Source organism: Cnephaeus nilssonii, assembly GCF_951640355.1.
Source record: "Cnephaeus nilssonii genome assembly, chromosome: 21".
In the NCBI taxonomy this organism is placed as follows: Eukaryota; Metazoa; Chordata; class Mammalia; order Chiroptera; family Vespertilionidae; genus Cnephaeus; species Cnephaeus nilssonii.
In genome coordinates, this window is record NC_137092.1 from 2205951 (window position 1) to 2217280 (window position 11330).

Here is an 11330-nt window from a genome sequence, read left to right on the forward strand (position 1 = left end):
GGCTGGGCTGAGGGACCACCACCACCACCACCACCACCCCCCATGCATGAATTTCGTGCACCAGGCCTCTAGTCCATATAATAAAATCCTAAGTGACCATTAAGGCGGAACAACCAGAACGACCGGTTGCTATGACGTGCACTGACCACCAGGGGGCAGATGCTCAACACAGGAGCTGCCCCCCTGGTGGTCAGTGCACTCCCGTAGGGGGAGCGCCACTCAGCCAGAAGCCGGGCTCATAGTTGGTGAGCGCAGTGGCGGTTGTGGGAGCCTCTTCTGCCTCCACGGCAGCGCTAAGGAGCAGTGAGCCAAACGGTAAGGAGCAGCGAGCAGGCAGGTGGACATCCCCTGAGGGGTCTTGGACTGTGAGAGGGTGCAGGCCAGGCTGAGGGACCCTCCTCCCCCCCTACCCCCCCAACCCCAGTGCATGAATTTCGTGCACCGGGCCTCTAGTTACCTATAAAAATACTAAACTTTACACTGGCCTTGTCCCTTGGTGGCTAAGAGCACGGACTGTGGGCAGGTGCAACTGTGACCTTGAGCTGGGAGCCCTTGAAGATTTATACTTCAGGGTCTTCATCTATAAAGCACTGAGAATCACAGATATGCTTGGGTGCTGAGCTGTGTGTGTGTGTGTGTGTGTGTGAGTGTGTGAGGTGTGTGTGTATGTGTGAGTGAGCTGTGTGTGTGTGTGTGTGTGTGTGTGTGAGGTGTGTGTGTGTGTGGTGTGTGTGTGTGTGTGTGTGTGTGTGTGTGTAGAACAGAATGAAGTCAGATGAAAGAAAAGGCCTAGAAGCAACATTGAACGTTCTGGGTAAGTCACTAAGATAAATGATTTTGAAGCTTTCTTTTTTTTAAAAAAAAATATATTTTATTGATTTTTTACAGAGAGGAAGGGAGACGGCTAGAGAGTTAGAAACATCGATGAGAGAGAAACACCGATCAGCTGCCTCCTGCACACCTCCTACTGGGGATGTGCCCGCAACCAAGGCACATGCCCTTGACCGGAATCGAACCTGGGACTCTTGAGTCTGCAGGCCGACGCTCTATCCACTGAGTCAAACCGGTTAGGGCGATTTTGAAGCTTACTTACTCAGAAATATTTTTTTGGCGTCTCAACCAGTTTATCCTGTAAGTCGCAATTTCTTTCCCTTGAGCCTGAAATTGCTGACGTAGAACGTACGTCTCCAAGCTGCTCGATAGACACGTGAGACACAAGTCACCCTAGCTCCGTGCCCAGCACAAAGGGAGGTTTCCGTAAACGCACACCCCTGGAGGAGTAGCAGCCCCTGGCAGTACGTCTCGTGGTGTACGCATCTTTGGACATCCCTTGCGATGATGATGATGATGATGATGACAAATATCGAGGACGGCGGGGAGGGGCAGTGTTACCCCTGCTGCGTCTCCACACCTTGTCCTGCCCCGCAGCGCCAGGCAAGTTCAGCCATTGCGTGGGGTCACAGTCAGCCCTGGGACACCTGCCCTTTAGTTCTCAGATGACACCTGATGGACACACACAGTCCGTGCCCTTCTCCTGGGCATGTGACGACGGCCCAAAGGAGGACCCAGGTCTGCCCGCAGTCCCACCGGGTCCCAGCCGCCTCCCGCCCCAGCGGCTCGGAAAATGCTCACCCTGAAATGCGGAAGCTCCCGCGGAGGCTCTGCTGTGCCTGTGGGAACACCGTGCGTGTCCTCACTTGTTCCTTAGGAAGCTCGGCCCCTCGCTGTGGGGTCACCATCCAGGCGTCTCTCCTAATGGCACCGGCATCGCTGCCTCCGAGGACATGGAGAGAGATGCCCTCCCTGGACGCTGCAGGTCACAGTTTCCGTAACCATCGATCAGCCACGGGGCGGGGTGTCATCAGCGCCTGGAGCCGATGAAATAGACGCACCGGGGACGTGGAATTCCTGTGCTGATTCTCCGATGACGACGAAGCCTGAGCGAGCTGACGGGTTCCCTGAAAGTTCAGGCCATCGGAGACACGGGGCACTTGCGGGTCTTGCTCTGGTTTTTAGGTTTTTCGCTCACGCCACACGTTGTGATGATTTCAGAATCGAAAAAATCATTCCCTTGATGGTGTGTTTTCTTCCACGACTGAAAAAACTGCTGTGCTGTCATCCTTGGTTCTGTAGATGACACACAGCTTTAAGATGATTCCGTGGATGAAGTTCACACGGGCATCAGAGGCTAGGCCATCGGGAGGCTCGGCCCCAGGCAAGGTCACGACCCCATTTACGTCTGAGCGTCTTCTTCAGTGTCCTGCCCCGGTCTCGCTTCCCGGGCACAGCGATGGCCAGCTGGCCCCAGCGGATCCCACTGACCCTCACGGCATCGCCGCTGACTGGCTGAGCACTGGCTTTGTGCGAGGCATTCCGCCGAGAGCTCGTGCAGGTCACGGAAATGCGTTTTCACGGTTGCTTCGTGGTAAGGGAGCGCCGTCAGTGACCTGGTTTTCAGCTGCAGAGACTCGGATTAGATCACCAGCCGGTGCGAACCCGTCTGCTGTGGTGGGACTCGGACCTGGCGGAGGCGTGGCTGAGTCTCCGTCCTCTGCCTGGCTGCCTCACACCTGCCCCCTCACAGCCAAACGCCCCACCTTTTCCTGGGTAACTTAGTGGGGTCCCAGTGGGTCATTTCAGCCAACTAACCCTTGCTCATCTTCCAACCTTGTACAGGCTTTCCCCGCACTGAGCAATAGTTTCCCTCATTGAGGATTAAAGTCGAGCCCTACCCGGTTTGGCTCAGGGGATAGAGTGTCGGCCCGTGGACTGAAGGGTCCTGGGTTTGATTCCAGTCAAGGGCACCTACTCCGGTTGCAGGCTCGATCATTGTCCCTGGTCAGGGTGCGTGAAGGAGGCAACCAATTGATGTGTCTCTCTCACATCGATGCTTCTCTCTCTGTGTCTCTCCCCGCCTTCCATTCTCTCTAAAAGTCAGTGGAGCCCTAACCGGTCTGGCTCAGTGGATACAGCGTCGGCCTGTTGATTGAAAGATCCTGGATTCGATCCCAGTCAAGGGCATGTAGCTTGGTAGGGGGTGAGCAGGAGGCAGCTGATCGATGTTTCTCTCTCATCGATGTTTCTAACTCTCCTTCCTCTCTGTAAAAAATAAATAAAATATATTTTAAAGTCAATGGGAAAATATCCTCCGGTGAGATTAATAGAGTGTTTTTTAAAAAAGAATTAAAGTGTGTAGAACAGGACGAGGGTCTGGCAAGCTGGGGGGAGAGTGGAGAGGGCGGAGGGCTGTGGGCAGGTGATGCAGGGCCGCCCATGCTTGAACACTGACCGTGAGCCGCGGCTCATCTGCCGTGTGTGTTTCCCTTCCTCAGTGCCTGGCCACCTGGGAATCCTTCCTCACCGCGCAGACCGCCCTCTACGCCAAAGAGCCCTCCGAGGACAAGCCTTAGTCCCACGGCCGCCCGGCTTCTGGGGCCCCGGAGAGACTGCATCCACTGGCCAAAGTGACTCCCTCGGGATGGGTCGTGTCCTTCTGAAGTGGACGGAAAACCCTCCACGGGGTCTGGGACGCCAGCAGGCGGAGCTCGGAGCTCCAGGTGGCTGCTGTAAAGTGGGATGTACGTGTATCGCTTAGTTTTCCTTCTGTTCTCACATTGGTATGCCCACAGTCCGTGAGATGTCGAACATTTTAAGTATTTGTCCGTGGAACGTGTCATTCCAAATATATTGTAAAGACTCAATTTTAATAAAACGTTTGATATGAAAGGACGGGCTGCGGTGTGTTCTTTTTCTACAGAACCCGAAGCAGGTTCTAATATGAATTCGGTGGATGGTCACCGTTAACTTCATCCCAGCTTCCTTGAAATACTATTCACTTCGATATTAGGAACTTGAGGTGATTACGAAAATGATTTAATATCATTAAACATGAATGATAACTATTAGTTGGTTGGTTAAAAGACAAGTAAGTGTTTTCCACAATTTAAAAACAAAAAAAGGTACCAAAATGGTTATTGAAGTTCTTAGTTAGAAATCATTATGCGATCATATTCCCAGTGGTAAATTTTGGGGGGTCTTTTTTATATAGTCTTCACAACTCAGACCTAGCTTTTATTTCTTTTTTAAAAAATATGTTTTTATTTATATTACAGAGAGTAAGAGAGAGAGAGAGAGAGAGAGAGAGAACCATCAATGATGAGGGAGATACATTGGACAGCTGCCTCCTGCACGCCCCATACTGGGAGGTTTGGGTCAAGGGCAGGACCTCAGGATGATGAAGTGGTCAGGACTAGCCTGGATATTTAGACTCCAATAAAGGTATCGCACAGGGTTCGAGCCAGGATCTCCATAATGGCCTTCTTATACTTTCCATAAAGGTCTGGGACCCAGATGTAGGACTGAGCCCTGGATGGAGGTCTGGGTCCTGGGAGGGCAGTTCGGGCCAGGGAGGGAGGTCTGGGCCCCGGGGTGCGGTATGGTACCTCAACTGGACATCTGGGTTATGGAATGGTGGTTTGGGTTACAGATGGAGAACTACACCCCTCATACAAGACTGGATTCTGTGATTTAAGCTTGGGCCCAGGGATAATCTTCTCAGCCCCCAAAATGATGGACTGGGACCCGAATGTAGGTCTGAGCCCCGGATGGAGGTCTGAGCCCCAGATGGAGGTCTGGGTCCTGTAAGGGCTGCTCGGGCCAGGGAGGGAGGTCTGAGCCCTGGGGGTGGTCTGGTACCTCAACTGGACATCTGGGTTATGGAATAGTGGTCTGGGTTACAAATGGAGATCTAGTCACCTGATAAAACACTGCGTTCAGTATTTGTGGCCTGGGCCCGGGTTGGCCATCTGGGCCCCTCCATGAAGGTCTGGGACCCGGATGTAGGTCTGGGTGTTTGGAGAGAGGTGAGGTCACTAGGGGGCGCTATGGGCCCAGGTGGGCGGTTTGGGTAAAGTGCAGGACTTGGAGATCATGAAATGGTGGTTAGGACTAGCCTGCATATTTAGACTCCAATAAAGGAATAGGCACTGTGTTCTAGTCTAGGTCCCAGGAATGGCCTTCTGGTCCTCGCCATTAGGGTCTGAGACACCGATGTAGGTCTGATCTGCGATGGATGTATGGGTTCTGGGAGGGCAGTTCGGGCCAGGGAAGGAGGCCTGAGCCCCGGTGGGCGGTCTGGTACCTCAACTGGACATCTGGGTTATGGAATGGCGGTCTGGGTTACACATGGAGAACTACACCCCTCATACAAGACTGGTTTCTGTGATTTAGGCCTGGGCCCCGGTATACTCTTCTCAGCCCCTCCATGATGATCTGGGACTCGAATGGAGTCCTGGGTCCCGGGAGGGCAGTTCTGGAGGGTGATGGAGTTCTGAGACCCAGGGGGTGGTCTGGTACCTCACCTGGACATCTGGGTTATGGAATGGTGGTCTGGTTTACAGATGGATAACTACACCTCTCATACAAGTCTGGATACTGTGTTTGAGGTCTGGGCCCTGGGATAACCATCTGGGACTCGCCATGATATTCTAGGACCCGGATGTAGGTCTGACCACACGGGGGTGGTCTGGTAACACACCTGGACATCTGGGTTATGGAATGGTGGTCTGGGTTACAAATGGAGATCTAGTCACCAGAAAAAACACTGTGTTCGGTATTTGTGGCCTGGGCCCGGGTTGGCCTTCTCGGCCCCTCCATGAAGGTCTGGGACCTGCATGTAGGTCTGAGGCCCGGATGTAGGTCTGGGTGGTTGGAGAGAGGTGTGGTCAATAGGGGGCGCTATGGGCCCAGGTGGGCGGTTTGGGTAAAGGGCAGGACCTGGGGATCATGAAAGGGTGGTTAGGACTGGCCTGCATATTTAGACTCCGATAAAGGAATAGGCACTGGGTTCTAGTCTGGGTCCCAGGAATGGCCTTCTGGTCCTGTCCATAAGGGTCTGGGACCCAGATGTAGGTCTGAGCCGCGATGGATGTCTGGGTTCAGGGAGGGCCGTTCGAGCCAGGGAAGGAAGTCTGAGCCCTGGGGAGCCGTCTGGTACTCCAACTGGACATCTGGGTTATGGAATGGTGGTCTGGGTTAATGATGGAGAACTACATCCCTCATACAAGACTGGTTTCTGTGATTTAGGCCTGGGCCCCGGTATAATCTTCTCGGCCCCTCCATGATGGTCTGGGACCCGGATGAGTCCTGGGTCCCAGGAGGGCAGTTCTGGTGGGGGATGGAGGTCTGAGACCCGGGGGGTGGTCTGGTATCTCAGCTGGACATCTGGGTTATGGAATAGTGGTCTGGGTTACGCATGGAGATCTAGTTCCCTTAAAAAACACTTGCTTTGGTTTTTGTTGCCTGGGCATGGGTAGGCCTTCTCGGCTCGACCATGAAGGTCTCGGACCCGGATGTAGGTCTGAGCCCCGGATGGAGGTCTGGATCCTGTAAGGGCAGATCGGGCTGGGAGCGAGGTCTGAGCCCTGGGGGGCGGTCTGGTACCTTACCTGGAAATCTGGTTTATCAAATAGTGGTCTGGGTTACAAATGGAGATCTAGTCACCTCATAAAACAGTGTGTTCGGTATTTGTGGCCTGGGACCGGGTTGGCCTTCTCGGCCCCTCCATGAAGGTCTGGGACCCGGATATAGGTTTGAGTCCCGGATGTAGGTCTGGGTGCTTGGAGAGGGGTGTGGTCACTAGGGGGCGCTATGGGCCCAGGTGGGCGGTTTGGGTAAAGGGCAGGACCTGGGGATCATGAAAGGGTGGTCAGGACTGGCCTGCATATATAGACTCCGATAAAGGAATAGGCTCTGGGTTCTATCTGGGTCCCAGGAATGGCCTTCTGGTCCTGTCCATAAGGGTCTGGGACCCAGATGTAGGTCTGAGCCTCGGATGAACGTCTGGGTTCTGGGTGGGCAGTTTGGGCCAGGGAAAGAGGTCTGAGCCTCGGGGGTGGTCTGATACCTCAACTGGACCTCTGGGTTATGGAATGGTGGTCTGGTTTACGCATGGAGATCTAGTCCCCTGAAAAACACTGTCTGGTTTTTGTGGCCGGGGCGCGGGTTGTCATTAACGGCACCACCGTGAAGGTCTGGGACCCGGATATAGGTCTGAGTCCCGGATGAAGGTCTGGGTGTTTGGAGAGAGGTGTGGTCACTAGGGGGCGCTATGGGCCCGGGTGGGCGGTTTGGGTAAAGGGCAGGACCTGGGGATCATGAAAGGGTGGTCAGGACTAGCCTGCATATTTAGACTCCAGTAAAGGAATAGGCACTGGGTTCTAGTCTGGGTCCCAGGAATGGCCTTCTGGTCCTCGCCATAAGGGTCTGGGACCCCAATGTAGGTCTGAGCCGCGGATGGACGTCTGGGTTCTAGAGGGCAGTTTGGGCCGATGAAGGAGGTCTGAGCGCCAGGGGTGGTCTGGTACCTCAACTGGACATCTGGGTTATGGTATGGTGGTCTGGGTTACACATGGAGATCTAGTCACCTGGTAAAATACTGTGTTTAGTATTTGTGGCCTGGGCCCAGATTGGCCTTCTCAGCCCCTACATGAATGTATGGGACCTGGATGTAGGTTTGAGGCCCGGATGTAGGTCTGGGTGCTTGGAGAGAGGTGTGGTCACTAGGGGGCGCTATGGGCCCAGGTGGGTGTTTTGGGTAAAGGGCAGCATCTGGGGATCATGAAATGGTGGTCAGGACTGGCCTGGATATTTAGACTCCAGTAATGGAATAGGCACTGTGTTCTAGTCTGGGTCCCAGGAATGGCCTTCTGGTCCTCGCCATAAGGGTCTGAGACCCCGATGTAGGTCTGAGCCACGGATGGATGTCTGGGTTCAGGGAGGGCTGTTCAGGCCAGTTAAGGAGGTCTGAGCCCCGGGGGTAGTCTCATACCTCAACTGGACATCTGGGTTATGGAATGGTGGTCTGGGTTACAGATGGAGAACTATACCCCTCATACAAGACTGGTTTCTGTGATTTAGGCCTGAGCCCCGGTACAATATTCTCGGTTTCTCCACGAAGGTCTGGGGTCCAGAAGTAGTCCTGGGTCCCGAGAGGGGAGTTCTAGTGGGGGATCGAGGTCAGAGCCGATTGGGGTGGTCTGGTACCTCACCTGGACATCTGGGTTATGGAATAGTGGTCTGGGTTATGCATGGAGTACTAGTCCCCTGATAAAACACTTTTTTGGTTTTTTGTGGCCGGGGCGCGGGTTGAGATTCTCGGCACCACTATGAAAAACTGGGACCCGGATGTAGGTCTGAGCCCCGGATGGAGGTCTGGATCCTGTAAGGGCAGATCGGGCTGGGAGCGAGGTCTGAGCCCTGGGGGGCGGTCTGGTACCTCACCTGGACATCTGGTATATGGAATAGTGGCCTGGGTTACAAATGGAGATCTAGTCACCTGGTAAAACACTGTGTTCGGTATTTGTGGCCTGGGCCCAGGTTGGCCTTCTCGGCCCCTCCATGAAGGTCTGGGATCCGGATATAGGTTTGAGGTCCGGATGTAGGTCTGGGTGCTTGGAGAGAGGTGTGGTCACTAGGGGGCGCTATGGGCCCAGGTCAGCATTTTAGGTAAAGGGCAGCATCGGGGGTTCATGAAAGGGTGGTTAGGACTAGCCTGCATATTTAGACTCCAATAAAGGAATAGGAACTGGGTTCTAGTCTGGGTCCCAGGAATGGTTTCTGGTCCTGTCCATAAGGGTCTGAGACCCCGATGTATGTCTGAGCCGGGGATGGTCGTCTGGGTTCTGGGAGGGCAGTTCGGGCCAGGGAAGTAGGTCTGAGGCTCGGGGTGGTCTGATACCTCAACTGGACATCTAAGTTATGGAATGGTGGTCTGGGTTACAGATGGAGAATTTTATCCCTCATACAAGACTGGTTTCTGTGATTTAGGCCTGAGCCCCGGTATAATAATCTCGGCCCCTCCACGAAGGTCTGGGATCCAGAATGAGTCCTGGGTTCCGAGAGGGGAGTTCTAGATTTGGATGTATGTGTGAGGCCCGGATGTAGGTTTGGGTGCTTGGAGAGAGGTGTGGTCACTAGGGGGGCGCTATGGGCCAAGGTGGGCGGTTTGGGTAAAGGGCAGTATCTGCGGATCATGAAAGGGTGGTCAGGACTAGCCTGCATATTCGGACTCCAATAAGAAATAGTCACTGTGTTCTAGTTTGGGTCCAGGGAATGGCCTTCTGGTCCTGTCTATAAGGGTCTAGGACCCCGATGTAGGTCTGACCTCGGATGGATGTCTGGGTTCAGGGAGTGCTGTTCGGGCCTGTTAAGGAGGTCTGAGACCCGGGGGCCGTCTCATACCTCAAATGGACATCTGGGTTATGGAATGGTGGTCTGGGTTACAGATGGAGAATTTTATCCCTCATACAAGACTAGTTTCTGTGATTTAGGCCTGACCCCGGTATAATATTCTCGGCCCCTCCACGAAGGTCTGGGATCCAGAAGGAGTCCTGGGTCCCGAGAGGGGAGTTCTAGTCGGGGATCGAGGTCTGAGCCCAGGGGGGTGGTCTGGTACCTCAGCTGGACATCTGGGTTATGGAATAGTGGTCTGGGTTACGCATGGAGTACTAGTCCCCTGATAAAACACTTGCTTTGGTTTTTTGTGGCCGGGGCGCGGGTTGAGATTCTCGGCACCACCATGAAGAGCTGGGACCCGGATGTAGGTCTGAGCCCCGGATGGAGGTCTGGATCCTGTAAGGGCAGTTCGGGCAAGGGAAGGAGGTCTGATCCCTGCGGGGTGGTCTGGTACCTCACCTGGACATCTGGGTTATGGAATAGTGGTCTGGGTTACAAATGGAGATCTAGTCACCTCATAAAACAGTGTGTTCGGTATTTGTGGCCTGGGCCCAGGTTGGCCTTCTCGGCCCCTCCATGAAGGTCTGGGACCCGGATGTAGGTTTGAGGCCCGGATGTAGGTCTGGGTGCTTGGAGAGGGGTGTGGTCACTAGGGGGCGCTATGGGCCCAGGTGGGCGTTTTGGGTAAAGGGCAGCATCTGGGGATCATGAAAGGGTGGTCAGGACTGGCCTGCATATTTAGACTCCGATAAAGGAATAGGCTCTGGGTTCTATCTGGGTCCCAGGAATGGCCTTCTGGTCCTGTCCATAAGGGTCTGGGACCCAGATGTAGGTCTTAGCCGCGGATGGACGTCTGGGTTCTGGGTGGGCAGTTTGGGCCAGGGCAAGAGGTCTGAGCCTCGGGGGTGGTCTGATACCTCAACTGGACCTCTGGGTTATGGAATGGTGGTCTGGTTTACGCATGGAGATCTAGTCCCCTGAAAAACACTGTCTGGTTTTTGTGGCCGGGGCGCGGGTTGTCATTAACGGCACCACCGTGAAGGTCTTGGACCCGGATGTAGGTCTGAGCCCCGGATGGAGGTCTGGATCCTGTAAGGGCAGATCGGGCTGGGATCTGCCCTGGGGGGCGGTCTGGTACCTCACCTGGACATGTAGTATATTGAATAGTGGTCTGGGTTACAGATGAAGATCTAGTCACCTGGTAAAACACTGTGTTCGGTATTTGTGGCCTGGGCCTAGGTTGGCCTTCTCGGCCCCTCCATGAAGGTCTGGGACCTGGATGTAGCTTTGAGGTCCGGATGTAGGTCTGGGTGCTTGGAGAGAGGTGTGGTCACTAGGGGGCGCTATGGGCCCAGGTGGGCGGTTTGGGTAAAGGGCAGGACCTGGGGATCATGAGAGGGTGGTCAGGACTGGCCTGCATATTTAGACTCCAGTAAAGGAATAGGCACTGTGTTCTAGTCTGGGTCCCAGGAATGGCCTTCTGGACCTCGCCATTAGGGTCTGAGACCCCCATGTAAGTCTGATCCGCGGATGGATGTCTGGGTTCAAGGAGGGCAGTTCGGGCCAGGGAAGGCGTTCTGAGCCCCGGAGGGTGGTCTGGTACCTCAACTGGACATCTGGGTTATGGAATGGTGATCTGGGTTACAGATGGAGAACTACACCCCTCATACAAGACTGGTTTCTGTGATTTAGGCCTGAGCCCCGGTATAATCTTCTCGGCCCCTCCACAAAGGTGTGGGACCTGGATGGAGTCCTGGGTCCCGGGAGGGCAGTTCGGGTGGGGGATGGAGGTCTGAGCACAGGGGGTGGTCTGGTACCTCACCTGCCCATCTGGGGTATGAAATAGTGGTCTGGGTTACGCAGGGAGATCTGTTCCCCTGATTAAACACTGTCTTTGGTGTTTGTGGCCGTTGCGCAGGTTGGCATTCTGGGCACCACCATGAAGGTCTGGGACCCTGATGTAGGTCTGAGCCCCGGATGGAGGTCTGGGTTCTGGGAGGTCAGTTCGGGCCAGGGAGGGAAGTCTGAGCCCTGGGGGGGGGGGGGGGTGGTACCTCACCTCCACATCTGGGTTATGGAATGGTGGGCTGGTTTAC

At 54.6% G+C, this 11330-nt stretch overlaps 1 protein-coding gene across 4 annotated transcripts in view; it reads left to right on the forward strand.

Moving 5' to 3' along the window:
* Window positions 1-3720, forward strand: part of SNX7 (sorting nexin 7) — a 40198-nt gene extending 36478 nt beyond the window's left edge. For 3 of the 4 annotated variants that reach the window (XM_079761323.1, XM_079761320.1, XM_079761322.1), the window contains exon 9: window positions 3333-3719. In XM_079761323.1, coding sequence (XP_079617449.1) covers window positions 3333-3410 — 78 coding nt within the window. In that variant the 3' untranslated portion in view covers window positions 3411-3719. Of the gene's footprint in view, window positions 1-3332 lie in introns of all 4 variants that reach the window. The other variant, XM_079761321.1, reaches the window with a different exon arrangement.
* Window positions 3721-11330: the final 7610 nt, after the last annotated feature.